Consider the following 27,673-nt stretch of genomic DNA (forward strand, 5'->3'; position numbering starts at 1 on the left):
ATCTTTTTTACATCATGGCAACCAAAACGGGATTTAGTATTCCAAGTGTGGCTTTACCAAGGCTTTATAAAGTGGCATTAACACTTCACGTGATCTTAATTCTGTCCCTCTGGGCAGCTGCAGCATTGCGCTGGCTCATATTTAAATGGCTGTCCACTAGGACTCCAAGATCCTTCTCACAGTTACTATTACTGAGTGTGGTACCACCTATATTGTACCCGTGCATTTGGTTTTTCTTGCCTAAATGTAGAACCTTTTTTCACCATTGAATTTCATTTTTTTAGATAGTGCCCAATGTTGAAGTCTGTCAAGATCCTTCTGTATCTTAAGCCTGTCTTCTGGAGCGTTGGCTATTCCTGCCAGCTTGGTAGGAATCTTGCATGATGATATGAGACACTGAACATCAGTGTTGTCATTGTTATTAAAAGCGATGCAACCATCTAACTGAATCTAAATGGGCAGGGTTTTTTTTCCATATATTGGTATATTACACCTAGGTCTTACTTAATGCCTGTAACCACAATTGAGCACAGAATCTCAGTCATATAATTTGTTGCAATGTTAAGCAGGTCTCCACGTGACCTGACTCGGTTTTATGAACATTCTTACGATGGTCATAAAGTGAGTCACTGTACTTGTTAAGCAGATCACATGGTCATTAAGTGAACCATGTGGTTGTAAGCGAATCCATTCTCTTAAATACAATACAATACAATACAATACAATACAATACAATACAATACAATAGCAGAGTTGGAAGGGACCTTGGAAGTCTTCTAGTCCAACTCCCTAGGCAGGAAAATACCATTTCAGACAAATGGCTATCCAACATCTTCTTAAAGACTTCCAGTGTTGGGGCATTCACAACTTCTGGATATCTAAATATCTAAGGAGATTCTCAGTCTCATTTTTTTTCAAGAAGCAACTGGACTTCCTGGTTTTTCTTCGAAGATGTTGCAGGCACATCAGAAGAGCTCAGGAGGATCTTCAACCAACATATCATACGTGCACACTTCCAACTCAAGAATACACTTTGGCGGAAGCTTGTCCACTCCAAGGATAAAACACCCAGACAGAAACTGAGCAACGTGGTATATGCAGTACAGTGCAGTGAGTCATATGCAGATCTGTACACTGGGGAAACAAAAGAACCACTTCATAAACACATGGCACAACATAGGAGAACAAACACATCAGGACTAGAGTCAGCAGTCCATCTGCATTTAAAAGACAAAGGCCACATATATTTTTTTTGTAAACATTTTATTTTTATTTTTAAACAAACAAGTACAGACACACATAAAACATTGTGGAAAGTTATCACCCAGCCCTCTCCCAGAAAAATAAAATATCCTAGGAAATAGCCGAACCCAAAAGGACATTTCTTCCAACAACATAAAAACATCTTCCAGTTCCGTACAGTGTGTTGATTAGTTACAAAACTTTTTGTACATTCTCAACATAGTCATCACTTACACTTGATGTAAAATCTCGTATTATCAATCTGATATGTATGTAAACAATTATTATTATTATTATTATTTACTTGACTATAATTGTCATTACTACATTTTATGTGAGATATTCTACATTTTAGGTAAGTTTATATTATGACATTTCATTACATCATCCAAAATCCATCCAATAATAATACATCTTTATAAAATTCTTCGTCTAACCATTGATAAGACAAATTCCATATTTTAACATTGTTTATCTTTGGTTACCAAAATTTTATGCATCCCCTCCATAGTCCTCACTTACAGATGATATAAAATCTCATATTATCAATATATATGAGTACAGTATTATCATTATTAATCATTGATTTGACTATAACTATTATTACTTCATTTTATACAAAATATTCTAACTTTAAATAAATTCAAATTATTTTTTATTATAACATTTCATTACATCATCCATATATCCATCCAAAAGTATTTATTATTTATTTATTATTTTATAAAGTAGTACAATCTTTTATTTCTTGCCATTTGTGGTATTTGCATTCTAATTTCTTTTTTTAATAAATCTTGTATGGACATCTCCTGGCAACTGAGTATCTTGTGAAGGCTCGAAGCCCCTCATCCGTTCCTTCCATCATCTAAAAGACAAAGGCCACTCTTTTGAAGACAGCAAAGTCCACATTTTGGACAGAGAGGATCACTGGTTTGAAAGAGGGGTCAAAGAGGCCATCTGTGTCAACATTGAACAGCCCTCTCTCAACAAAGGGGGGGGGGGATACGACATCATCTATCTCCAGTCTCCAACACAGTCCTTTCAACAGTTCCAAGAAGGTGCCACACCGATTTGCACCACTCAGGTGACCCCGAGGACACAGATAAACCTCCAGGTGGCCTTAACAACCTGCTAAAAGAATGCAAATGTCCAGCTGTCTGCAAGGAGTATAAATCCTTCCATTCCCCACCATCCAATCAGAGCCGAAGAAGCGTCTTTAAAGAAAAACCAGAAAGTCCAGTTGCCTCTTGAAAAAAAAAAGCACCTTTGGGACATTCTCCTGAATGCTTTTTTTTTTCTTCCTTTGCTGGAAACTCTCCTATCAGTTATTATTTAATTGAAAGTGTTCAAGAACAGGCCAGCAAATGTTTCTGTAAATGGATGATGTCCGTTTATATTTAATCTTTCAGCTGATTTTCATGGCTGTGGTACAAAAGGTGACTCCTTTGGCGGTAAGATGCAGTATATTATTTAATAGCAATCTGCAGTCCTTTTGGCAAGGATAACAATTCACTGCATTTTCAATTGCGATTCATATAACTGGAAAATATTTTTCCGCCTTTCAACACTGCATTTTTCTGCGATGCAAAGATAGTAATAATGTGATAAAAGTTGCTTCTTGTTATAACCAAGGAAACTTAATTGATGTTGATCGAATGTATTAATAAGTGGAAAAGCAGATAATATAACACAACTAAGTTTCGTTCCCCATAAAGGTAAAGGTGGTAAGGTAAAGGTAAAGGTTCCCCTCGCACATATGTGCTAGTCGTTCCTGACTCTAGGGGGCAGTGCTCATCTCCATTTCAAAGCCGAAGAGCAGCGCTGTCTGAAGACGTCTCCATGGTCTTGTGGCTGGCATGATTAAATGCCGAAGGTGCACAGAATGCTGTTACCTTCCCACCAAAGGTGGTTCCTATTTTTCTACTTGCATTTTTTACGTGCCTTCAAACTGCTAGGTTGCCAGAAGCTGGGACAAGTAACAGGAGCTCACTCCATTATGTGGTGCTAGGGACTCAAACTGCCAACCTTTCTTATCAACAAGCTAAGCATCTTAGCCACTGAGCCACTACATCCCTTCATTCCCCATGCTGAGGCTTAAATTTATAGTACCTGTTTTTTTTTTAATCCATTGTTGCAATACATTTCATAAAGGTCTTAGTGAATTTAAAAATGTCCCAAGACTCGTAGATTATGGGCAGAGGTGGTTTTCAGTTGGTTCTCTCCGGTTCGGGTGAACTGGTAGCGGCAGGTGCGGGAGGTTTTGCCCACCCGCCCCAATGTAATGCCCGAGCACTACGAGCAGTTAACATTTGTGAACTGGTAGGGAAGATAAGTAAATCCCACCACTCATTATTGGCCAGATGATATTTTTTGCTCTTTATTCAAATTATATTTGATAAGGGAAACCCAACAGTCAAGTCAACCAGTAAATTATATGAAAGGCAAATGAAAATAGCAGTTTAGTTCTGTTCGATTAGTTCAGGAACTAGACATTGCCCAAACCATACGGATCATTTTGATGGTTTTTGAGTCTTTCTGATAGGATGATCAGATTAAATATATATATATACTGCATAAATAGCAAAGAATGTAAAATGATAAAAAGGTGCTTTTCATTGAAAGGACCTGACCAGACACTGCTGCTAGCATTGTATTCTGGTCTTTGAAGTGATTAAAGTATATAAAATAACTCACAGACCATTTAATTGTACGATAAGAAAGTATTAAAAAGAGTAGTGCCGTCTTGTACGCTAGGGATTCTACGGGAGTCATTATATTCAGACTATTCTTACTGGCACTATGACACTTCTGATAATAGCTGTACAGTCCAATGAACTGAAAGTTGTACATTAGTCCCTTTTTTGCTATTGTAGAGCGGTTTCAGCAAAGGACAGTTGATAGCTATGATCTTTCTAAACACAGTGTCGAAGTTTTGTAAGAGCTCTGTGTTAGTAGAATGACTTACCGTATTTTTTGGCGTATAAGACTCACCTTGAAAATCTGGGTGCGTCTTATACACTGAATACAGCATTTTTGGCCTACCAAAACTCCACCCCCTTTGCAAAAATGGACATGCAGAGGGTTTGGGAGACTTGCGAAGTGCTCCTGAGGGCTGGGGAAGGCAAAAAACAGGCCGTTTCCCCCCCAGCCACCAGGAGCACTCTAAGAGACTCCCAAAGTTCTGCATCCAACCCCCCCCCCCCATTTTTGGCAAAAAAAACAAGGCATGCAGAGGGTTTGGGAGGCCTGCAGAGTGCAAAAACTTTTTTAAAAAGTTTGCCTCTTCAAAATCATGGTGCGTCTTATACTGCGATGTGTCTTATAGACCGAAAAATACGGTACTTAGAAAGTAGGCTGTGTAGTTACATTGCCTTCTCTTTTCCGTATCTTACCTTGCTGTACAGGCGGTTCTTGACTTATGGCTTCAGTTGGCTCCAGAATTTCTGCCGCTAAGCAAGGGGATTGTTAGGTGAACGGCGGCTGGTTTTACATTTTTTTTTGCCACGGTTCTTAAACAAATCACTGCGTCGTGTTGAGTGAATCGAGCTCTTGTTAAACAAATCCAGCTTTTCTCATTGACTTTGCTTTTGGGAAGTCGGTTGGGAAGATCGCAAACGGGGATCACATGATCTTCAGATCTGAGAGAGAGAGACAGAGAGAGAGAGTGTCTCATTCAAATACGAAGAACAAAGAGAAAGTAAATGGTGGGAGTCAACTCTGCAAAATGAAAACTACGCACGCACACACACAGATGTCTCTCTCTCTCCCTCCCTCCCTCTCCCTCTCCCTCCTCTCTCTGAGTGTGTGTGTGTGTGTGTGTGTGTGTGTGTGTTTTCAGAGCTGGGTCTCAGTTTCAGTATATAAAATATGAGTTCAAAACTAAGGACAAATGGTTTATCTGATCATACCGCTTTTGAAGACCACAAAAAATATATATCTGAAAATCAAATATAATGCCGTTTCTGAACAGCTTCTTTCATTCATTCAAATAGTCAGGAAATTGGTAAATAACTTACTTAAAGTTGACCTTTACTTTGTAATGACAATTTCCTGTCCTTTGGTAGGGTTTGCTAGTTAAAATGGAGTCTCGCATATTAAATCTGCAAAGTGAGCCCTTACTGGAATATCATTAATATAATGGTATAATAAAAACACTATTGCTAAATATTACTGGGATTCTCTCTGTTTCCTTGGCAACCTAGGCCTATGGCTGCTTCTGTGGTATTAAATCATTCTTTTGATAAAGGCTTTTGCTCAAATGTTAGACTTTTATCCTTTAGTATATTTGTCTTCTTATTGTTCTGCAAATTGCTTCTTCTTCTACTCTCTCTTTCTCTGTCCCTCTCTCTCTGTTGCTGTCTCTCTCTTTCTCTGTGTATCTGTCTCTCTGTCTGTCTCTGTCTTTCTCTCTGTGTCTCTTTCTCTCTGTCTCTCTCCTTCTCTCTGTCTCTGTCTCTGTGTCTCTCTGTATCTGTCTCTGTGTCTCTCTCTCCCTCTCTCTGTCTCTTTCTGTCTCTCTGTCTTTCTCTCTCTGTGTGTGTCTCTCTGTATCTCTCTCTGTCTCTGTCTCTCTTTCTCTCTGTCTGCCTCTGTCTGTCTCTGTCTGTCTTTGTCTCTCTCTCTCTGTATCTGTCTCTCTCTCTGTGTCTCTGTCTGTCTCTCTGTGTGTGTCTCTCTGTCTCTCTGTCTGTCTCTCTGTCTCTGTGTGTCTCTCTGTATCTCTCTCTGTCTCTCTCTTTCTCTCTGTGTCTCTGTCTTTCTCTGTCTCTCTCTGTCTGTCTGTCTCTCTGTATCTGTCTGTCTCTCTGTCTCTCTCCATGTGTTTCTGTAATTATAGATGTGGTGTTTATAAAGCAGGATGAAATAATGCTGATATGGAAGGGATTCATGTCACTAGGCAGATCTGCTTCAGCAACTGTATAGGTCGGTAGGGAGTGTGGAGTGCTATGCCATTTTAAGGTTCTGATTGGAGAGCTATAGTGTTGAACAAACCCCTACAGTAAAACACATAGACAAATCAATTCCTTGCATAAATAATAAACATCTTGCAAATGAAATATAGAGCAGCAGGCAAAGATAAGGGTGGCTGAAGCAGAAACCCAGCTTTGAATATTAGTTGCTACAATAGTTCCTGTTGTAGTCTCGAATGAGGAGACGGAGACGGAATGTAAGCCAACGTGTTTATTAACTAGGAACTGACAGGAACACAAACTAGTCGTCTGACAGCTATTTATACAACGAGCTGTCAGACGACGAACCAATTGGAACGAAGGATTTCTCCCGCCGGCTGGCCGGCGCGCCTGGGCCAATCAGAGGGCTCCTCCTCTCGACTGCCCTCTGCTGGCCAGGCTCGCCGGTATACAACACCCCTTTCCCCTGGATTGCGCAGGCGTAATCATCCAAGTACAACGGATGCCTGCGCACGCGCTGGGAGCGTCTCAGTGAAGATGACGGGAAGAAGCAGAGGGCAGCGGCTCAATGCATCAGCGTGAGCGATGTGGCCGCCAGGCTTGTAGGATAGGGTGTAGGAATAGGAAGACAGGAATTCTGCCCAGCGGGACATGCGTGGGGAAAGAATGGGGGGAGTGGGACGGTCCCCCGCAATAATGCCCAACAAGGGCTTGTGGTCGGTGACCAGGGAGAATGGGCGGCCGTAGAGGTAGTAATGAAAACGTTTTACTCCCGCAACGGCAGCAAGGGCCTCCTTATCCAGCTGGCTGTAATTTCGCTCAGTTCTGGATAAGGTGCGGGAGTAAAAGGCTATGGGCACTTCCGAGCCATCAGGGTAGGAATGGCTAAGAACCGCCCCGACGCCAAAGGGGGAAGCGTCGCAAGCCAAGGTAAGTGGAAAACGCTCGTCATACTGGGCGAGGACTGGGGGGCAGTGAGCGAGCGTTTGACAGCCGCGAGCGCATGCGCCTCGCGGCTGGTCCACAACCAGGGAGAGGATGAGTCAAGCAGGCGGTGAAGGGGTTCGGCCAGGGAAGCTTTGTGGGGGATAAATGAGGAATAGAAATTGAGGAGACCAAGGAAGGCTTGGAGCTCCACTTTGTTGGAAGGTGTGGGGGCGGAGAGAATGGCTTCGACCTTTGAGGGGTCTGGGTGGATGCCGTGGGCATCGATCAGGAAGCCAAGGAAGGTGACAGAGGGCACGCCGAGTTGGCACTTAGATGGTTTGAGGTGCAGGCCGGCGGCACGGAACTGTCGAAGGACCAGGCGTAGAATTTTGATGAGTTCTAATTGATTAGGGGCAGCAATTAGAACATCATCAAAATAGGGTGTGACCCCGGGGATGCCATGGAGCAAACGCTCCATGAGTCCCTGGAAAATGCCCGGGGCCACGCTGACGCCAAACTGGAGGCGGCGGCATTTGAATGCGCCGCGGTGTGTAACGATAGTCTGCGCAAGCGCAGTGGCGTCGTCGACAGGCAGTTGCTGGTACGCCTGCGCGAGGTCTAGCTTAGCGAAAATGCGACCCTGGCCCAGAGTGTGCAGGACGCGCTGCACAACGGGCACAGGGTAGGGGTGCGATTGGAGGGCCTTGTTGAGAGTGGATTTGAAGTCCGTGCAGATCCTAATAGATCCGTCGGACTTCAAAGGCACTACTATGGGCGTCTCCCAGGGGGAGAAATCGACGGGTTCCAAGACGCCTTGACCAATCAGTTTGTCCAGCTCCGCGTCGACTTTTGCTTTCAAAGCAAATGGGAGCCGGCGGGCCTTAAGGCGGATGGGCGGAATGGAGGGGTCGAGGTTCAGGGAGATAGGTGAGCCCGTGTAACAGCCTAAGGAGGGAGCGAAAACATCGGAGAATTCGGAAAGGAGGGAGGAGATAGAAGGAAGGGAATCAGGAGGGAGGGAAGAAAGAGAGTGGACCCCAGCGATAGACAAGCCCAGGGCATTAAACCAATCCAGCCCGAGGAGGGAGGCCAGGGGGTTCTTCACAATGAGTAAGGGCAGTTTTGCCTGGCGGGAGCCAAAAGTAATATGAAAGGGTCGGCAGCCCATCAGGTCAATGATGTTGCCCTGGTAATCGCGCAGCCGACAGTCAGGGGGCTTCAGATGGTGGGGTCTGATCCAGGGAAGTAGGGAGCGAAGGGTGGCCCATGACATTACAGATCGGGCCGACCCTGTGTCCACCTCCATAGGGCAGGGAACCCCCTCAATAGAGATTGGGAGGTGCAGCTTACCCCGGCCCTCCAAGGTTGAGGAGGCCGAGTCTACAAGCCACTCTGGGAAGGCCTCAGCTGGGTCCCCCACGGAAAGGGAATGCTGACGGCGTGAAGGCATGGAAGCCGAATGACGGGGAGGAGGAGGCTGAGGAAGCGGGCTGCGGCGATCCTGAGGCGCCGAACGGCAGACGGCAGCGAGGTGGCCTTTCCGGCCGCATTGGTGGCAAAGGGCTTGCCGGAACCTGCATTGCGAGCGTTTTGCAGCTTCCCCATTGGCTTTCCTTGCCAGAAGTTGGCTGGGAAGGTGATCACATGACCTTGGGATGCTTCAACTGTGGTAAATACATTGGCTGTCAAGTGCCTGAATCCAGGCAATTTATGTGGACGTCTCTTAATTACAGGTGTATGCATCACAGTTTGACCAGTTAAAATTTTCCGTCCCACCGATAGCAGAGAAAGAAATATCCACCAAGGTCTTGCATGCTTCAAATATGATTTGGAAGAACTGCTTTGATCTTTATCCAACCACAACGTATTTCTGCAATTTATTAAAGCAATCCATTATTCTTCAGACTTCTGCTCTTAAAGCAGCCCTTTCTAGACATAACAAAATGTAAAAAGAGGAGCTATTTAATAAAAAAACTGGGTTTTCTATGCTTGCCTTTAAATCCTTTTTGAAATGTACAAACCTCATATTCAATTTCGTGAAATTAAGCCCCTTTGAATTCAGTGGATCTGAGGCTCAGATTCAGCAGCTATCAGGACTGTCTCATAGCTGCTTATCTAAATAGCTGAGCTGCAGAAATCTTGAAGACCAGTGAATAGCACCCAAGGTAAACAGAACGTTCTCTTTGGTGCCATTGAGTGGTAGTTTGAATTTTTCATCCTGTACCTTAAATGCACAAAAATTCTTGGAATGACAGAAGTAAAATCAGTGATTATAGGTCTTCCCCCTATTTCGGTTTATCAAGTACAATAATACAATAATACAATAGCAGAGTTGGAAGGGACCTTGGAGGTCTTCTAGTCCAACCCCCTGCCTAGGCAGGAAACCCTATACCGTTTCAGACAAATGGCTATCCAACATCTTCTTAAAGACTTCCAGTGTTGGGGCATTCACAACTTCTGGAGGCAACTTCTGTTCCTCTGATTAATTGTTCTAACTGTCAGGAAATTTCTCCTCAGTTCTAAGTTGCTTCTCTCCTTCATTAGTTTCCACCCATTGCTTCTTGTCCTGCCCTCAGGTGCCTTGGAGAATAGTTTGACTCCCTCTTCAACCCCTGAGATACTGGAGCACTGCTATCATGTCTCCCCTAGTCCTTCTTTTCATTAAACTAGACATACCCAGTTCCTGCAACTGTTCTTCATATGTTTTAGTCTCCAGTCCCCTAAAAGTGATTTTATTTTATTTTCTAAAAGCTGTGGTAAGTTAAAAAGAAGTGTTTCATCATCCCTATGAATTACGTAGTTACAATTCTCTGAAGTTAACATTGCTATAAATGGATTTTCTATTTTTAATGTTGCTGGTTGTTTTTCTGACCCTAGTCCTATTGGAAATATTTAATTAGTTGTAGTTAATAAGTATTTTTGGTCCTTTTAACTGAAAAATTTAACTTTCTAAAACGCTTCTGTCATTTATTGATTTTTTTTTCTGTTGTACCTATGTATGTGAGTTTTTTGTTTGTATGTTCTATAAATAAATTACTGAAATGAGATGTATCCACAACCATCATCATCATTTTAGCTTATAATCCAGGCTAAAATTGATTGGCCACGCTTTCCAGAACAAAAAATAAATCATGTTTTAAAGCTACCGTGTTTCCCCGAAAATAACACAGTGTCTTTTTTTTTTTGACACCCCCCCCCAATAAGCACTTGGCCTTATGTTTGGGGAGGTCTTATTATTTTTGAGGTGCAGGAGGCGGTAAACGTGGTCACCTCATGGCTGCTGCTGTGTTGCAATATTTTCAAGGAGGGCTTATTTTCGTGGGAGGGCTTATTTTAGCGCATGTACTTAAAAGCCCGATTGGCCTTATTATCCGGGGAGGGCTTATTCTCAGGGAAAGAAGGTAAAATTCAGGAATTTTGCTTGAGAAGAAAGAGTTTGGTTTCTTTTCTAAAGTTGGACAAAACTGAGATCACATTTAATTTTTGAAAGAATATGCTTCTTGCTCCCCTACCCCGTCCCTTTCATATTTTACTATTTATTTCACTTAAATTATTCTTATTCTGAAAAGTTATTGTCAAGTGGAAAAATGGCGTATGTATTTTTAGCACACTGTATTTTAAATTGAATTTAAAATTTAATTTTCAATATAAATTAAGTTCTGGTGAAAAAAAAACCCCTCAATAAGTCATTAAGATTATCATAAATTAAATTGTATTGATTGCATTTGCAAAGTAACAGTTGAAATCTGACAAAACAATGGTATAACAATACAGATTATTTATGTTGGAGGATGACAATTTTAATTATGAGTGTAGCCAAAATTAACTGCTGAACAACACCGCAGACACAGTAGAAGCCTAACAATTTGTTAATAAACATCTGGTATTAACGGGATGTGGATTCATTATGATGTTCACAATCAGAACACAGAATGTCACAAGCATTAGTCAAGATTTTGTAACCATGTTGCTATAATTGGATAGTAATTGGCATCATCTGAATAAGAGAATATTGGTTCATAGGAAGAGACAATAAATATTTTCTATACGATCTGTAATAAGCAGGAAAAGGCCGATATAAATGGCTGAGCAAAACTTAAGAGATTATCTTTGAATGAGTTCTAGGAAAGTGTTAGAATCATGTTTCTCAACTTTGGTGTGTGGAATTCCAACTCTCAGAAGTTGGAGCTGGGGAATTCTAAGAGATGAAGTCCGTGCGTCTTAAAATTGCCCAAGTTGAGAATCTCGTTCTAGAAGTTTTACACGTAGATACAACAAACACAGTTTTGCATTTGGATAATCAGAATGTCGGGAGGGGACCGCAAATCAACAGATTGTCAAGAATGAAATATTGGCATGTGCATGTCTGATCTCATCATTAGAGGAAGGAGGGAGGTGTTGGTTATGAGAGGAGGTTACTAGAGGAAACGAAACTTCTACAGCTCCACTAAAGTTTGTGAGAAACTGGAAACGTTCAAGGATGATTTAGCAGGTGGACAAGTGAGACAAATAGTTTGCCTAACAATGGGAACTTTATTTGGTCTATATAGAAACCTTGAGGGTTGGTCTGGGGAAATCATTGATTAATACTACCATATTTTTTGGAGTACAAGACGCACTGGAGTATAAGACGCACCAAGATTTTGAAGAGGCAAATAAAAAAAGTTTTTGCACTCTGCAGACTTCCCAAAAGTAGCCCGCTTTTCACGAAAATGGGCCTGTTTTTCATCAAAAAAAGGGCATGCATAGCCTTTAGGAGGCTTATAGAATGCTCCTAGGGGCTGGGGGGAGCAAAAACAGCCCATTTTTCACTCGTTTCTACCCTCCCCAGCCCCAGGAGACTCTGGAAGCCTCCTAAAGGATATGCACGGCCATTTTGGTGAAGGTGGTGGGGTTTCGGGAGGCCAAAAATGCTGTATTCAGTGTATAAGACGCACCCAGATTTTCACCCTCTTGTTTGAGGGAAAAAGTTGTGTCTTGTACTCCAAAAAATACGGTATGTACTGGGGGTTGAGAAACTCAGAATTAGTTTTACTTCAGCCTTCCCAAGTTATGTATTCAATAAACCAGTAAGTTTTTCAGAAAAGAAAATGATTCTGGACTTTTATTTGGATACTCATCGTTGGATGTTGACACAGATGGAACCATATAGCTAAATGGAGCCTATTGAACGTTATTCTTTTCTCTTCTGGTTTTACTTTGATTTGATAAGGCAATCTCAATATTCCAGTTGCAAACTCCAAAACTGGTGCTTAAAAATAATAAATAGAAATCTTTGCCTCTGCTGTATCCTTTTTTCCCTGTGTTTCAATCTCTTTTCCTACTCTCAAGCTACCAGAAGAGGGTACCTCTTGTGCACATCTACAGAAAAACACTGTATTTTAATTTCTTGAAATTCCATGAGGAGTCTGTCTGTCTGTCTGTCTGTCTGTCTGTCTGTCTATCTATCTATCTATGCCGCACAATCATCACTTTTTTTAAAAAAAACTTTTTTTTAGCATTCAGGAGAACAGGTAGTTAAAAAAATGCTTGAAAAAAATTAAAAAAAAAGTTGGCCAGGCCCATCCAGTCACATGACCACACTATTAAGCCAGCCACACCTACAAAAGCGGTAGGGAAAAAATTTGAATTTCACCACTGCTTAACTGCTTTCAGTTATCTCAGGGCATTGGGGCAAATAGTTTGAATTCCAGTGGCAATCCTCCTTCGACCGACATTGTTGCGTCTGCAACCTACTTAGATTGAGGGGAAAGGAACTTAAAGTTGATTCTCACAGCTTAGAGTTTGTTTCTCCCCCTCCCCCACAACCCTTGGAAAAGAATGATTGTGGCTTTTAGAGTTATAAAATAGAGTTATCAGCCAGCTTGCAGGTGCCTAAATCCACTGCAGAGGTATTTTACCTGCATTGTTTGGTGACATCACATACACACTTTAGCATAAGAGAGGTGTCTCAATACAAATATGAGTGGTTAGGCAAAATAGCAAAGCCCATTTTAGCTTCATTTTACAGGTACATCAGGGATTAAGATCAGCATGTTTAGCAAAAGGGGGAAGTTGTATTTTAGAATTTCTAAGGGGCTATTTCAAAATAAATGGAGAGTTTTATTAAGGCCTTTTGCTGAAACATTTTTCTGCAAGCGGTAATTAAACCTTTGAGGGAGGAAAAAAAAGAGGAGGTGAACATGTCAGCATTCATCTGTCAGCATTTCTTTGGAGTAGTGATGAGAAATGTCTCCTTCCTTTCCTTTCCTTTCCTCTTTTCTAACAAAATATGTTCATTGGGGAGATTTTAAACTAGAACTTGTGTTCTGGCTGGCGGCCAGCGGAGCTGGCAGCAGAGTCGGACAGTGGGGAGGTTGGGGAGGAACATGGGCCAGTCCTGGGGGCTGAGGAAAGCTCAGACGAGGGCTTTGCGTCAGAGGCAGAGAGGGAGTTAGACAGCAGTGAGGCAGAAGAACAGCTGGAACCTGTTCCTAGTGTGTACATGCACAGAGCTGCCAGAATACAAGAACAACTAAGAAAGCAGCGTCGACTTAGAGGTAAAGCCACATCTTGGGGGTGATTGGCCCCTCCCAGAGGAAACAAAAGAGGAATGTGGGCTTTTGCAGGAAACAATGCGTTCATTCGGTCGGTTCAAGATTGGCAAGTTCTGTGTGTGACTTTAAGAGACTCTGTGCCAAGTTTTGCCTTGCCCTGCTTTTGGAAACGAGTTACCTGGCAGCGCTCCCAATGAGATAAGGTGCGTGTGGATAAACATTTTTCGGAAAGACTGTTTACTAAGACTTGCTGATTGTGAATGAAAGGAATTCATTGTAAATAAAAAAGGTTTTGCAGGGACCAAGACCTTGCTTCTTGCTTTCTAAGGAAGCCTGGGTCAGAACAACTTGACACATAGTGTTAAAAACTATACAAAGACACGCACAGGCACACACATACTGTTAAAACTGCATATCCTTTTAAATCAACGTTCTAATGAGAGTTAATCTGGATTTCCTAAATTCCACATGATGCCGTTAAAAGAGTTTCGACGTCTCTTTAGTGCCGTCTGGGGTCATCTAGATTTTTTGCAGCCTGAACTAGTTGAATCTATAGATAGTCTTAATAATAGTAATTTTATAAAAGGTGGGTACAAGAGTTGTCCAAATTAGAATAGTTGATGAATGGCAGTGTTTTTTGAGTTCTAACTTTTTAATATGAGGTCTTTTCTTTTTCTTTCAATGACCTTGTAATCCCTTGAGGTGGAGTCGGGGTAACTGAATAGAGTTTGATGCCCTTCCTGCCGCCTACACGATGTTAGCAGCAGATATTTTTCCTCTTTGTGCTCAGAGAGAGAAATATCTGTAGCTACCTAGGATCTAATTTTTTTCATATAAATAATTGCTTTATATTTGAAAGTATCTGTCTAAAGTTACTTTGTTTAACATTTACACTCACTGTGCTTTAACAGTTTAGGAGTCAGTTTACATTTAGAATAACATTTTACTATTTTCAGAGTATTGAAGTATCTTGTCCCACTAGCCTTACTGATCTCAGAAATCACAGAAATACTGTTAAAATGAAATAAGTTCTGTGAGCCAGAAAAGTGCTATTTGTTTAGGCAAATATACCACAACTTAAAACAGCAAAAAATCACATTAACAGATTACACAGTTAATTTAGCATAATTAGTACATTTCTACATCAAGTCTTATGAGGTATTGTTTAAGAGCATTATCAAAATAATACGCAAGAAACAATGGAGTCAGTTTTAGATAACCTTGGTGGCTTCATATGAATTATTCTTTTATATTCTTTCCAGTCTAATAGTTATTTAATGGTTCATATCTCATATTCAAGGGATGTTTATGAGCAGATAATTTAAGATAATCCCTTTGTTTTATACAAATCATTGAATATTTTCCACTGTTGGGATTCAAATTTTTTTACTACCCGTTCTCTGGGCGTGGAGTGGCTTGGTGGGTGTGGCTTGGTGGGCTTGGCTTGGTGGGCGGATACTGCAAAATCTCCATTTCCATCCCACTCCAGGGCAAGGATACTGTAAAATCCTCATTCCCTCCCCACCCCACTAATCTGCTTTCCAGCTCCGTTCTCCTGTGCAGGGCAACAAAAGAAGACCCAGCTGATCAGCTGGGACTCGGGAGGCAGTGAATAGATGTAGGCGTAGCAAGCTAGAGGTGGTATTTTCCAGTTCTCTGAACTACTCAAAATTTCCGCTACCGGTTCACGAGAACCGGTGAGAACTGGCTGAATACCACTTCTGATATTCTCGTATCAAATACCTTTGTCAGTATATATATTCTGAGATCCTGGAGATTTTGTAGTGGAAAATAATATCCCATCACCTGGAATTTCTCTGTAAGGTCTTCTTTAAAAAAATGTGTGATATGATTCAGAACACATTCTAAGAACAAACAAGGAATCTATGACACTATCGTGGTTTATTTTATGGTGCCTTCCTAGCTCTGAATTTCACCGACAGTGTTACCAGATACCAGGGTCAGTAATGAAGAATACAGGACACTTTCTGTCAAATTAATTGTAGTTGCTTCTCTGAACATTTTTCGTTTCATTGGCTTTGACCGAAATTATGCTTGAATATTTTTTACATTTGTTTCACTAATATTCTCCTCCTGAATAAATTGTACAGTTATGCTTCCTTTATAAGAGTTGTTAAAAATTCTAAACAATCATAGACCAGAGACCAGAATAAATAAAAGCACTCAGTAATATACAATTAAAAAGTCTAGTATAAAATAATAAATAACAACTAAAATCTACGATAAAATCTAGTCTGTCAATTATACATGGTCTAACTATAGTAAAATTACAATTCATAAAATGTGTGGCCCATTGTTAGTTTAATACTAAAAGGGAAAAGAATAAGCAGTGCAAAAAAATTGCCACATTTGTTATAGAAAACAACTATGTTGGATTAGACACATGTTTCCGTCAAATTCTCAGTCCTTTTTTTAATCATAATTGTACAATCCATAAGCCATTGAGATGTGTAGTAATTCCTATTTTTTCCAGAGAATAAATTTTTGGATCAAAATTAAGATTAGATTCTACAACCCACGTGATCTTTTCTAAATATCCAAACAGAGTAATTTGGGAGTTCCAAAAATTAATTTATGGATGGTCTGGGTGACTCACAGGGAGAACACTGTAAATCCAGATGGATTTTTTTTTCTGTTCTAGTTGGGATTGTTTTCACATTGGAGGAATCTGTTAAATATTCCACGGATCTTGACTTAATACATGTTGATGGGACAGTGCTGAAAACATTCCCTTTGTTGTCAATTTCAATTTATATATTGTACATTCTTCATATCTGTGCCAGTGGTGAGATTCAATTTTTTTACTGCCGGTTCTGTGGAAGTGGCTTGGTGGGTATGGTGTGGTTTGGTGGGTGTGGCTTGGTGGGCGTGCCTGGGGAACGATACTGCAAAATCCCCATTCCCTCACCACTCCTGGGGGAAGGATACTATAACATCCCCATTCCCTCCCCACCCCACTAACCTGCTTTCCAGCTCTGTTCTCCTGTTCAGTGCAACAAAGAAGACTCAGCCGATCAGCTGGAACTGGGGAGGCAGAGAATAGATGGGGGCGGGGCCAGCCAGGAGTGGTATTTGCCGGTTCTCCGAACTACTCAAAATTTCTACTATCTGTTCTCCAGAACTGGTCAGAAGTGGCTGAATACCACCTCTGGTCTGTGCCTGGTGCCTGGTATTGAAGCAATTCTTCACTTATTTCATATTACATCCATCAAACAATTATGTTGTTTCTGTGATGCTACTCTTGATCTTTTATCCTCTTCCTCCTTAACATATCCTATTTTCTGGGCGTATTACAGGATGTATTGAATAACCTGGGCTCTTGTGACTTGGATGAAGATGACCTGATGCTTGATTTGGAATTCCTAGAAGATCCCCAGCATCGACCGTCTGGTAAGCCCCAAGAAAATATAATGGCTTAAACACTTTGGTTGAATGAGCTTTTACTCTGAGTACCTTTTCAGGAAGCGAGTTGTAAATATAATTCTTAACGGGACAAAAAGAAGAATAGAAGATACATCTAATTTAAATTGCTTTCAAGTGTATCTAGTTCAGAATGGTTCAGATTGCTTTAGGCAGTTGGCAAAGACAGCGTCCTTTTCCCCAGATGCTTATTTCTTCCTTAACACCATTCATAATGTTGTTTTTACTGGGAAAAAAAACATGCATTTTTCCCTTTGTAAGATTAATACTCACATCTTCCTTTGCTTCTTTTTGATACAGTTGAATCTTAACTGTCCAGAAACTGGAAGGTTAATGATTCTTCAGATAGCTTAATACCTATTGCCTATGAAATAAATAAAGAAGGGTTACCCTAGTAATCCTCCAAAGGTTTTGTTTTTTCCGTACATTTTTCCTCCTACCCTTTCTTTCACTTTCACCATTAATGTTTTTACATCATTTTTTAAACTCATTTTACATTATCAATTTAGTTTACATCCTTGCGTAAGTAGGGTTTATTTAAGATTGTCAGATCTTTGTTGAAGTGTTTTTTCTTTGGTCTTTGTGTCATTCTTCTTAAGTACCTGTGCAGTTTTCTGAAATACTTTTCAGAACTGCCTTGCCATTGCCTCTTTCCTAGGTCTGAGAGAGAGAGTGACTGGCTCAGCTAGCTTTTGTGCTTAAGGAAGGACTAGAACATTGTCAGAGTTTTGGCAGCATGAGTAGTATTACGTGATAAATCCAGGAGCAATAACTCAGCACACAGAGCCTTAAGACAATTAACAGCGGTTTATATACAACTATATACATATACATGCAGGAGATAAATTTCCTTACCATTCACTACAGACACGAGGAGAGAACTGAATACAAGCTGAGAGAGAGAAACACCCTCTAATGATCATCTATGTATAGACTTCTCTTAAAACAGTAAATGACTTGTGTCACCAGAGTCTTAAAGAGGCAATACCATAGCTGCAATGAATTAGCCTCATTGCATCAGCCACATTGCATTAGCTTACTGATTACAGCTTACAACTTTACATCGGCTGGCAGCTATTAAATCCTCAGTATCTTGACAAACATGTCTACTCTTAGTCCTTTAACTGTTACACCAAACTAGGTCTCATCGCTCCTTCGGTACTTCATAAATAATAAAGAAACTGTTATCAGAAGCTGAAAAAGTACAAAGTTCTGGTTAACATCACTGACATTAGAACCACTTCTGACCTCCGCTCCTTCCGGCAAAAATTGAAGACTCACCTGTTTCGATTAGCAGGCCTGGCATAATTACAATCTGTCCCTCCTGGCAAATGTATTACTATCTGGCTATCTTAGGGGTTTTTTAATTTGTTGTGTCTGTTTTAGGGATTTAAAACTTATATTTATATTAGCTTTGTACAGTTCTTTTAATTGCATTTTAACCTCCTCCAAACTGTACATATTTCACTTTTTTATTATATTTTGTGATATTCTCTATGGACTGTACACCGCCCCGAGTCCCTTCTGGGAGAGGGGGCGGTCTAGAAGCACCAAATATAAATAAATAAAAATAAATAAACTGATGTCTAGCGAACTGCTGTAGGTTTTCTCTATACAACAGGGGTGCCAAACTCTATTTCATTGAGGGCCGCATCAGGGTTGTATTTGATGAAGGGGGGCTGGGGTGGGTCTGGCCAGGTCAACATCACTCGTATCGTGGGCACCTGTGGGAGCCTGATCACTCTTCCAGGTAAAACGGGCTCCCAAGCTCCGTTTTCGGTAGCGACGGCTTCCTGCAACCCTCTGCCAGCAAAAGTAGAGCTCTGGAGAGCCACACACAACCCTCCTGAGCTCCGTTTTTCACTGACAGAGGCACCGCAGGGTGATCTTTCGCTGTTTCCAGAGTGGCCCCACGGGCAAGATCTAAGCACCCCGTGGGCCGGATCCAGCCCCCCCCCCCCCCGGGCCTTGAGTTTGACACCCCTGCTCTACAATTTGAAATTGAGCCAGTTTGATCTAGTGGTTAAGGCACCACACTAGAAAGCAGGGGAGCATGAGTTCTAGTCCTGTCTAGCTTAGAAGCCAACAGGGTGACTTTGGGCAAGTCCCCCGTCTCAGCCCCACCCATCTCATAGGGTTGCTTGATGTGGGGGGAAAAATAAGAGAAGGAAAGTGTGTTAGATATGTTTGCCGCCTTGACTTATTTGTAAAAACAATAAAGGCAGGAAATAATCAAGGAAGGGACAAGGCATATGTTTTCTTTTTCTTATATAGGGCTGCTGTGGGGAATTAACCACAAAGTACTCGGAATGCAAAGAAATCTTCCTGCTAGATGTGATAAATATTTATTTGGAATCTTTTAGTGTTTCCAGAAATCTGTCAATGCTTAAAAGGTAGCTTGATAAATCAAATATGATCTGCCTAAGGGGTGCCTGCTTATTACGCTATATAAATTAGGAGGTTAAATGTTTTGAAAACACCATAGTAATAAATATGACAGCTTTGTATGGTAGGTTGCTGTTTTTATACAGTAAAAAGCACTTACACAAAGAAGCAGTATTAAATTAACCTTTCTTATTCTGAGGTTTTTCTTCTACTCTGCTATTCAGATATCTCTAACATTTCAACATTAAATTCGTAACTCAAAACATTCCACATATAAATAAAAGAGCTTTTATTTCAGTTATCAAAGGAAAGGATTATCGGAACAATTGTCTAGCATAACAGTAGATATCAGCTTTATACGGTAGGAATTTATTAAGTATATTTTCAAGAAAAAAGTGTTGGTCTCGCCCTAAAACAGAGTAAGATAGAATGCAAATAATTGTGGTTTGCATATAATGCTACTCGTTCTAGGTACCAGTTGGACTGTATCTCCATGTTGTGGGAGAACTGGCAGCAGATTGGACAGTGAGGAGGCTGGGAAGGAACATGGGCCAGTCCTGGAGTCTGGGGAAGGCTCTGACGAGGGTTCTGTGTTGGAAGCAGAGATGGGGCCAGAGCCGTATGCCAGTTATCAGCTGCCTTCAGAGTCAGACATCAGTTAGGCAGATAAACAGTTGGGGCCTGTTCCCAGTGTGTGCATGCACAGAGTTGCCAGAAAAAGGGACAGCTAAAGAACAGGGGCCGACTTGGGAGTAAGGCCACAGGTGGATGATGAATGGCTTCTCCCAGAGGAAATAAAGAGGAGGAAAAGGGGAGTGGAGTTTGCAGAAGACAATTGGTTCGCTTAATTGGTTCATGGCTCTCTGAGACTCCTTGCCAAGTTTTGCAGATTTCGATCTGGCAGCTCTCCAAGCAAGATAAGGTCTGTGACTGTAAATCCTCCCTTGAAAGACTTTGCTGGATGTGAACGAGCAGAATTCACAGTAAATTAATAAAAGGGGTTATTGTCGGGACAAGGAGTTTGCTTCATGCTCCCAGAAACCTGGGTCAGAACAGAAGCTTGAAAAACTAAATGTTTAAAGATCCTAACCAATTGTTGTCTGCCAATTTTCCAAAGCAACTGAAGGTAGGACAAGAAACAATGGGTGAAAGCTTGTTGAAGAGATACTAAGGAGAAATTTACTGACAGTGAGAACAATTAATCAATGGAACAGCTTGCCTCCTGGTGTTGGTGCTCCATCATTTCAAGATTTCGTGAAAAGTTTGGACATCCATTTGTCCAGGTGGTATAAGGTCTCCTGCCTGAGCAGGGAATTGGGGTTATATGAGTTTCAAGATCCCTTCCAGCCCTATGATTCTATTTAACAGATTCATTGGTTTGTGTGTTTGGACGAAGTAGGGATTGTGGTCTTGGCAAAGTTTATTGTTAATGTCTTCTCGTTGCAGTGATTTTAAGATATTTTAAGACCAATAGATCAAGGACAAAATACAATGCTATATGTACAGTTTAATTCAAGGTATTACGATGCACTAAAGGGACGCGGTGGCTCAGTGGCTAAGACGCTGAGCTTGTTGATCAGAAAGGTTGGCAGTTCAAATCCCTAGACCCTCGTAACAGAGTGAGCTCCCGTTACTTGTCGCAGCTTCTGCCAACCTGGCAGTTTGAAAGCACGTCAAATGCAAGTAGAAAAGTAGGAACCACCTTTGAAGGTAACAGCATTCCATGTGCCTTTGGGAGTTAGTCATGCTTGCCACATGACCACGGGGACGTCTTTGGACAGCGCTGGTTCTTCAGCTTTGAAACGGAGATGAGCACCGCCCCCTAGAGTTAGGAATGACTAGCACATATGTGCGAGGCGAACCTTTACCTTTTTAATACAATACAACTTAGGATGATCTGTGGAAGATTGCAACTCTTATCTGGAGCTGGTCACTGGGACCAGAGGTTTGGTCTTCCGAGCTTTCAGATTTCTTCTGGAACCCATCTTCAGGGAATGTCTCTCTAATGACTGACCCAGATTGGATCCTGGAACATTATCCTGGGAAAAGGTATATTTCCCTTCATTCATGAGGATTGCAACTGATTGAAGTCAGCATGTCCACATTCTATGTTTGTTTCATCTGCATTCATTTCTCTGCAGAACTTTTATACTCTATAAGCTTTTTATCGGTCTGTGCCATTTAGAAAATAATAAAAATATTAAATGGATCTGCTTTTTTTGTCATTTTAAAGTTTAATGTTGTGGCATTGTGGCTATTTTAATAACACTGTGTAATGAGTTGTTGGTGTAAAATGCCGATGAAATAATTAAGGTCTCTAGGTTAGCATTCTAACAGGTGTTCGCGGAAGAGGTTTTGTTCTTTACTGCTAATCAGGAGGTTCTGAAATGCTAGGTAACATTTTAAAGCTTCTGAATCCTGACCTAACAAACTGCACTGATTAGTAGTAGACTCATAAGAGGTTAATCAAGAGTATTTTCTGCTTGGAAATACCTTAAAGAGTTTCCCAAATAAGCTTTTTTTTTAATATGACATATTAAAGGGAAAGGGAAAGGTTCCCCTCGCACATAGTTTAATGAAAAGAAGGAGTAGGGGAGACATGATAGCAGTCTCCCAATATCTCAGGGGTTGCCACAAAGAAGAGGGAGTCAAACTATTCTCCAAGGCACCTGAGGGTAGAACAAGAAGCAGTGGGTGGAAACTAATCAAGGAGAGAAGCAACTTAGAACTGCGGAGAAACTTCCTGACAGTTAGAACAATTAATCAGTGGAACAGCTTGCTTCCAGAAGTTGTGAATGCCCCAACACGGGAAGTCTTTAAGAAGATGTTGGATAGCCATTTGTCTGTAACGGTATAGGGTTTCCTGCCTAGGCAGCGGGTTGGACTAGAAGATCTCCAAGGTCCCTTCCAACTCTGCTATTGTATTGGATTGTATATGTGCTAGTCGTTCCCGACTCTATGGGGCGGTGCTCACCTTTGTTTCAAAGCCGAAGAGCTAGCGCTGTCCGCAGACGTCTCCGTAGTCATATGGCCGGCATGGCTAAATGCCCCATAGATGTCAGGTTTTCATATATATACTACAGGTAGTCCTCGACTTACAACAGTTCATTTAATGGCTGTTCGAAGTCACAACGGCACTGAAAAAAGTGACTTAGGATCATTTTTCACACTTATGACCATTGCAGGATCCCCATGGTCACATGATTTACATTCAGATGTTTGACAACTGTTTCATATCTATGACGGTTGCAGTGTCCTGGGGTCATGTGGCCATTTGATGAGCAAAGGCAATGGGGAAGCCAGATTCACTTAACAACCATGTTAGCAATTTAACAACTGCAGTGATTCGCTTAACAAATGTGGCAAGAAAAGTCATAAAATGGGACAAAACTCACTTAACACATTTCTCCCGGAGCAACATAAATTCCGGGGTCAATTGTGGTCGTAAGTTGAGGATTACCTGCATAGCTGAAAATTGACTTTGACTTCCTAATTATGAACTGACTTTGTTCTGCCTCGAGCGCTGTAGGCTCGCTTGGGGCATGCAGGTAACTCCACGCTTAAGAATCTCATTCCGATCAAGTTTATTATCAGGCATTCTTAATAACAAGAATTCAGTGTTAAGATACTTCTGACTTTCCATAATCTGTCCCATCACGCGGTGTAAAAAGAGGATGAATTGGCTCCCATGTTGAGAGAGGAGGCACACACGTTGCTTCCCCAGTCGAGCTGATATTCAAAATAGCATTTAAAAAAGACCGTCTTTGTTCCGCGCACAGGCAGAAAGCCCCAATGGCCAATCAAAAACACAGATATGATCACATGTCATGGAACCCCATTTCCCATTAGGCAGTCTCTGCCTACATTTCCCAGGAGGTAGTTTCTTAAAGGAGACAGCTGTTAATTCCTACACTATCGATATACTGCTGGGGCAGGACAGACTTACTTGACAAAAGGCTGACAGATACGATGCGGGCTAGATTCATTGTAAACAGGGACAAGTCCTATACACACAGAGAACCAGTCTCCATCAGTCTGTATTGCATATTTAAATTCTAGGCATTCTCCTTTCCCTGCTTTTTCAAATCAGTTTGGCATTTCCCTGGCTTTTTGTTTTTGTGGCTTTGAGACCTCCTTGATCTGCATTGACATAATAAATTCTTTCTAACCTGGGAATTGTCGTTCCTTGTCGTACCAGCTTTATTTCTTACATTGAGGGAGGGGGATTGCATGGATTATTTTGCTCTTTCGACATGCTGCTAGGTTGATATTCACAGATCGGAAACCTGAGCTCTTGAAGATGACATTTACATCAAGATGACAAATGACAAAACAACAACAACAACAACAACCCAACAGCCTGTGGATACAGTTACCTGTGGATTTCATCCCAGGCCATAAATAATACAGCACATGGCAGCATTGAGCTGATCTTTCTTGCAAAAGAGAAACAAGGTTGGATCTGGTTAATCCTTAGCTGGAGACTCCCAGGAAACTCTATGGCTGGAACATAGATTGAGATATTGAAGAAACATCACACTGAAAAGCAGTTGTTGTTGTTAGTTGCGAAGTTGTGTCCGACCCCTCGCGACTCCATGGATGACGTTCCTCCAGGCCTTCCTGTCCTCTACCATCCTCTGGAGTCCATTTAAGCTCACGCCTACTGCTTCGATGACTCCATCCAGCGACCTCTTTCTCTGGCGTCCCCTTCTTCTTTTGCCCTCAGTCTTTCCCAGCATTAGGCTCTTTTCCAGTGAGTCCTTCCTTTTCATTAGGTGGCCAAAGTATTTGAGTTTCCTCTTCAGGATCTTCTAAAGAGAAGTCAGGGTTGATCTCCTCTAGGACTGACCGGTTTGATCGCCTTGCAGTCGAAGGGACTCGCAGGAATCTTCTCAAGCACCATAATTCAAAGGCCTCAGTTCTTTGGCATTCAGCCTTTCTTATGATCCAACCTTCACAGCCATACATTGCAACTGGGAAAACCATACCCTTGACTATACACACTTTTGTTGGCAGGGTGATGCCTCAACTTTTTAGTTTATTGTCTACTACATTTGCCGCAACTTTCCTCCCCAGGAGCAAGCGTCTTTTAATTTCTTGGGTGCAATCCCCATCTGCAATGATCTTGGAGCCCAGGGAATTAAAATCTGTCACCATTTCATCCCCATCTATATGCCAGGAATTGAGAGGGCCAGATGCCATGATCTTAGTTTTCTTAATGTTGAGTTTCAAGCCAACTTTTGCACTCTCCTTCTTCACCCTCATCAAGAGGCTTTTTAGTCCCTCTTCACTTTCTGCCATTAAAGTGGTATCATCTGCATAGCTGAGGTTGTTGATATTTCTCTCAGAAAAGCCGAAAAGCAGTAGAAAGCTGATTTTGAATCGTTACCAAGAAAATTACGTGGATTTGGCAATGAAGCCATCAGAAAGTGAATATTACTCAAGGCGAGGCTTCATATTTTTATGATGTAAGAATTGAAAGGAGGAAAATGACATAGGTCAGGAGGTTCACCCGATCCCTACTCCCTTGGCAGCAAGGCATGAAAAATAGAATTACCTGGTGGGTAATCTTAAGGTTGCTTAAAATGAGGCAGGAAATTTGATTAGAACTCCCACTGCTTTTGTCACAAATAGTTGTACCTTTCTTGAGATTAATTCCTTTTGAGACCAGTAGAGACTTTAAAACAAAATTGTCCAGAATTTGGATGTTAATCAATTTAACAATTGGCAGCCGCAATAGCTACAAAAAAATTTACTTTCAAAATGAAAAGTTTTATTGGGCATTCTAGGAGAATTCTCATAAATCAAAATAGCCCCTAGCCACTGTCTGCTGGTACAGAGCCAAATGAAAGTGTTGGCGTAATGACCCAAGGATGTCAATTAGGAATTAATTAAGGAGTTTGCTAAATTATTTTGGAGCTTGATGAACAAGGCTGGGTGCAAAACACTGAAGTGATTCAGGAGCTGGGCTGTACGTATAAATTAAACCTGGCAGTATTTGTTAATGTTTCAAGTGGGAAAAGAAACAATTGAAGTGCCGCAGAACTCCAGTGGCTTTGCATATGAAACGTGCATAGGAAATGTGTCCGAAAAGAAAAAAATATATATACTAGGGCAGTGATGGCGAACCTTTTTTGGCTCGCGTGCCACAAGTGGGGGGAGCGCAGGGGGGGCGAGTGTGGGCGTGCGGCACCCATAATGCAACGCATGACCCCCCCAGTGCGCATGCGCACACAACGCGCAACCCCCCCATTTTTACTTTTTTTTGCCCTCCCCAGGCTCCAGGGGCTTTATAGGAGCCTGGGGAGGGCGAAAAGAGCCTCCCCCGACCCCCCGGAGGCCCTCCGGAGGCTTCAGGGACTGTCTGGAGGCTTCCCTGAAGCCTTCGGAGCGCTTAAACCACCCTCCGAGCAAAGCGGAAGTGACTTCCAGGTTGCTCGGAGGGTCGTTTTAAGCGCTCCGAAGGCATCAGGGAAGCCTCCGGACGGTCCCTGAAGCCTTCGGAACACTTAAAACCACCCTCCGAGCAACCCGGAAGTCACTTCCAGTTTGCTCGTAGGGTGGTTTTAAACGTTCCGAAGGCTTCAGGGACGGTCCCTGAAGCCTCCGGGGTGGCGGGGGAGGCTCTTTTCGCCCTCCCCAGGCTCCTATAAAGCCTCTGGAGCCTGGGGAAGGCAAAAAATAGCTTTTAAAAAGGTGAACTCAGCTGGCCAGTGCGCACATGCGCATTGGCCAGCTGACAGGGCAGCGCCTCGCGTGCCCTGACAAATGGCTCCGCGTGCCACTTGTGGCACACGTGCCATAGGTTCGCCATCACGGTACTAGGGCTTAATAATCGAAAAACAACCACTGAGTCCTGTCCCTGAGTGCAGAGTAGGAAAAGAGTTTGTAAGAATGCGAGATTATATGAGGGGTCTTATGCAAACAATTTCATAAGCCGCATCACATTCCAGTATAATTCAGAGATAAAACTCGGGATGTGGCTGCCAAACATGCGCATAGAAACAAATTTAAGCAAGCTATTTTATTTTCTCCTTTCTCTCGGATGCAAATTGACATTTTATGTTGTGCTGGCATCTTCTTTGTTCTCTTATTGTCTTAGAATGTAATGATATTGGATGGTTGGTTTTTTGTTTTTTTTTGATAGCAGTGCTAATACTGATGTTATTATTATTTTTTCATCTTACATTCTAGATGGATGTAATTACTGGCTTTAAATTTTGTAGAGTTACATTATTATTTTTCCTCATTTTGTCAGAAATAAAAGAATGTGTTCTAACCTAGGATTCCCAAGAGCCTGAAGCAAACTCCTGGTCCCGACAAAAAACCCTTTTATTATTTTACTGTGAATTCTTCTCATTCACATCCAGCAAAGTTTTTCAAGGGAGGATTTATAGTCACAGACCTAATCCGGCTTGCAGAGCTTCCAGGCCAATATCTGCAAAACTTGGCAAGGAGTCTTGGAGAGTCACGAACCAATTAAGCGACCTTCTCTTTTATTTCCTCTGGGAGGGGCCATTCATCGTCCACTTGTGGCCTTACTCCCAAGTCAACCCCTGTTCTTTAGCTGTTCCCTTTATCTGGCAACTCTGTGAATGCGCACACAAAGCAATGAATCTGTTAAATAGAATCATAGGGCTGGAAGGGATCTTGGAAATCATATAGCCCCAATTCCCTCCTCAAGCAGGAGACCAATGTTCCCTCTAAGGTGCGTGGCTGTGCAGCCATGCACGTGGCAAGTAAACGCCGCACAGCAGTTTTCAACTGCCACGCAGTGATTTCTACTACCACAGGCTCCGGAAGCTGGGGAGGTCCTTTGCAGGTGGCTACAACTGGCCGTCCGCAAAGGACCTCCCCGGACTTGTTTTGATGAGCACGGGGCGACTGACGGTAGTTGTGAAGCCCCTGCTGCCACTGGAATAACTGCTGCCACCTCCTCCTCCTCTAACAGCACTGCCGGATTTGCCGCCCGGTGCTGCGGCTGAGGTGAAGCCGCCAAAGCTCCAGCCGGCATCTCCGCACGTGGCAGCAGCGCATCCCACTCCGCTCGGAGCACCTGAGCTGAGTCCCCGTCACCTCTGTCCCCTCCTCCTCTGCTGTGCTTTTGAGGAGCCATGAGGCTGCAGGAGCCAGTAGGAAGGCGACGGAGGGGGTGGGAGCAGAGGAAAAAAGGCCTCATGGCTTCTCAAAAGCACGGCGGAGGAGGAGGGGGCAGGGGTAACGAGGAGCCCA

General features: G+C 42.2%; 1 protein-coding gene across 4 annotated transcripts in view; it reads left to right on the forward strand.

Annotated features, from left to right (window-relative positions):
* The window catches only part of CCSER1 (coiled-coil serine rich protein 1), an 814,997-nt gene that overhangs the window by 165,666 nt on the left and 621,658 nt on the right, over positions 1 to 27,673 (forward strand). For all 4 annotated transcript variants that reach the window (XM_081959555.1, XM_081959558.1, XM_081959556.1 and 1 more), the window contains exon 4: positions 16,933 to 17,026. In XM_081959555.1, the coding sequence (XP_081815681.1) occupies positions 16,933 to 17,026 (94 nt within the window). The remainder of the gene's footprint in view (positions 1 to 16,932; positions 17,027 to 27,673) is intronic.

Source organism: Natrix helvetica (assembly GCF_964273705.1).
Source record: "Natrix helvetica genome assembly, chromosome: 7".
NCBI classification, from domain to species: domain Eukaryota; kingdom Metazoa; phylum Chordata; class Lepidosauria; order Squamata; family Natricidae; genus Natrix; species Natrix helvetica.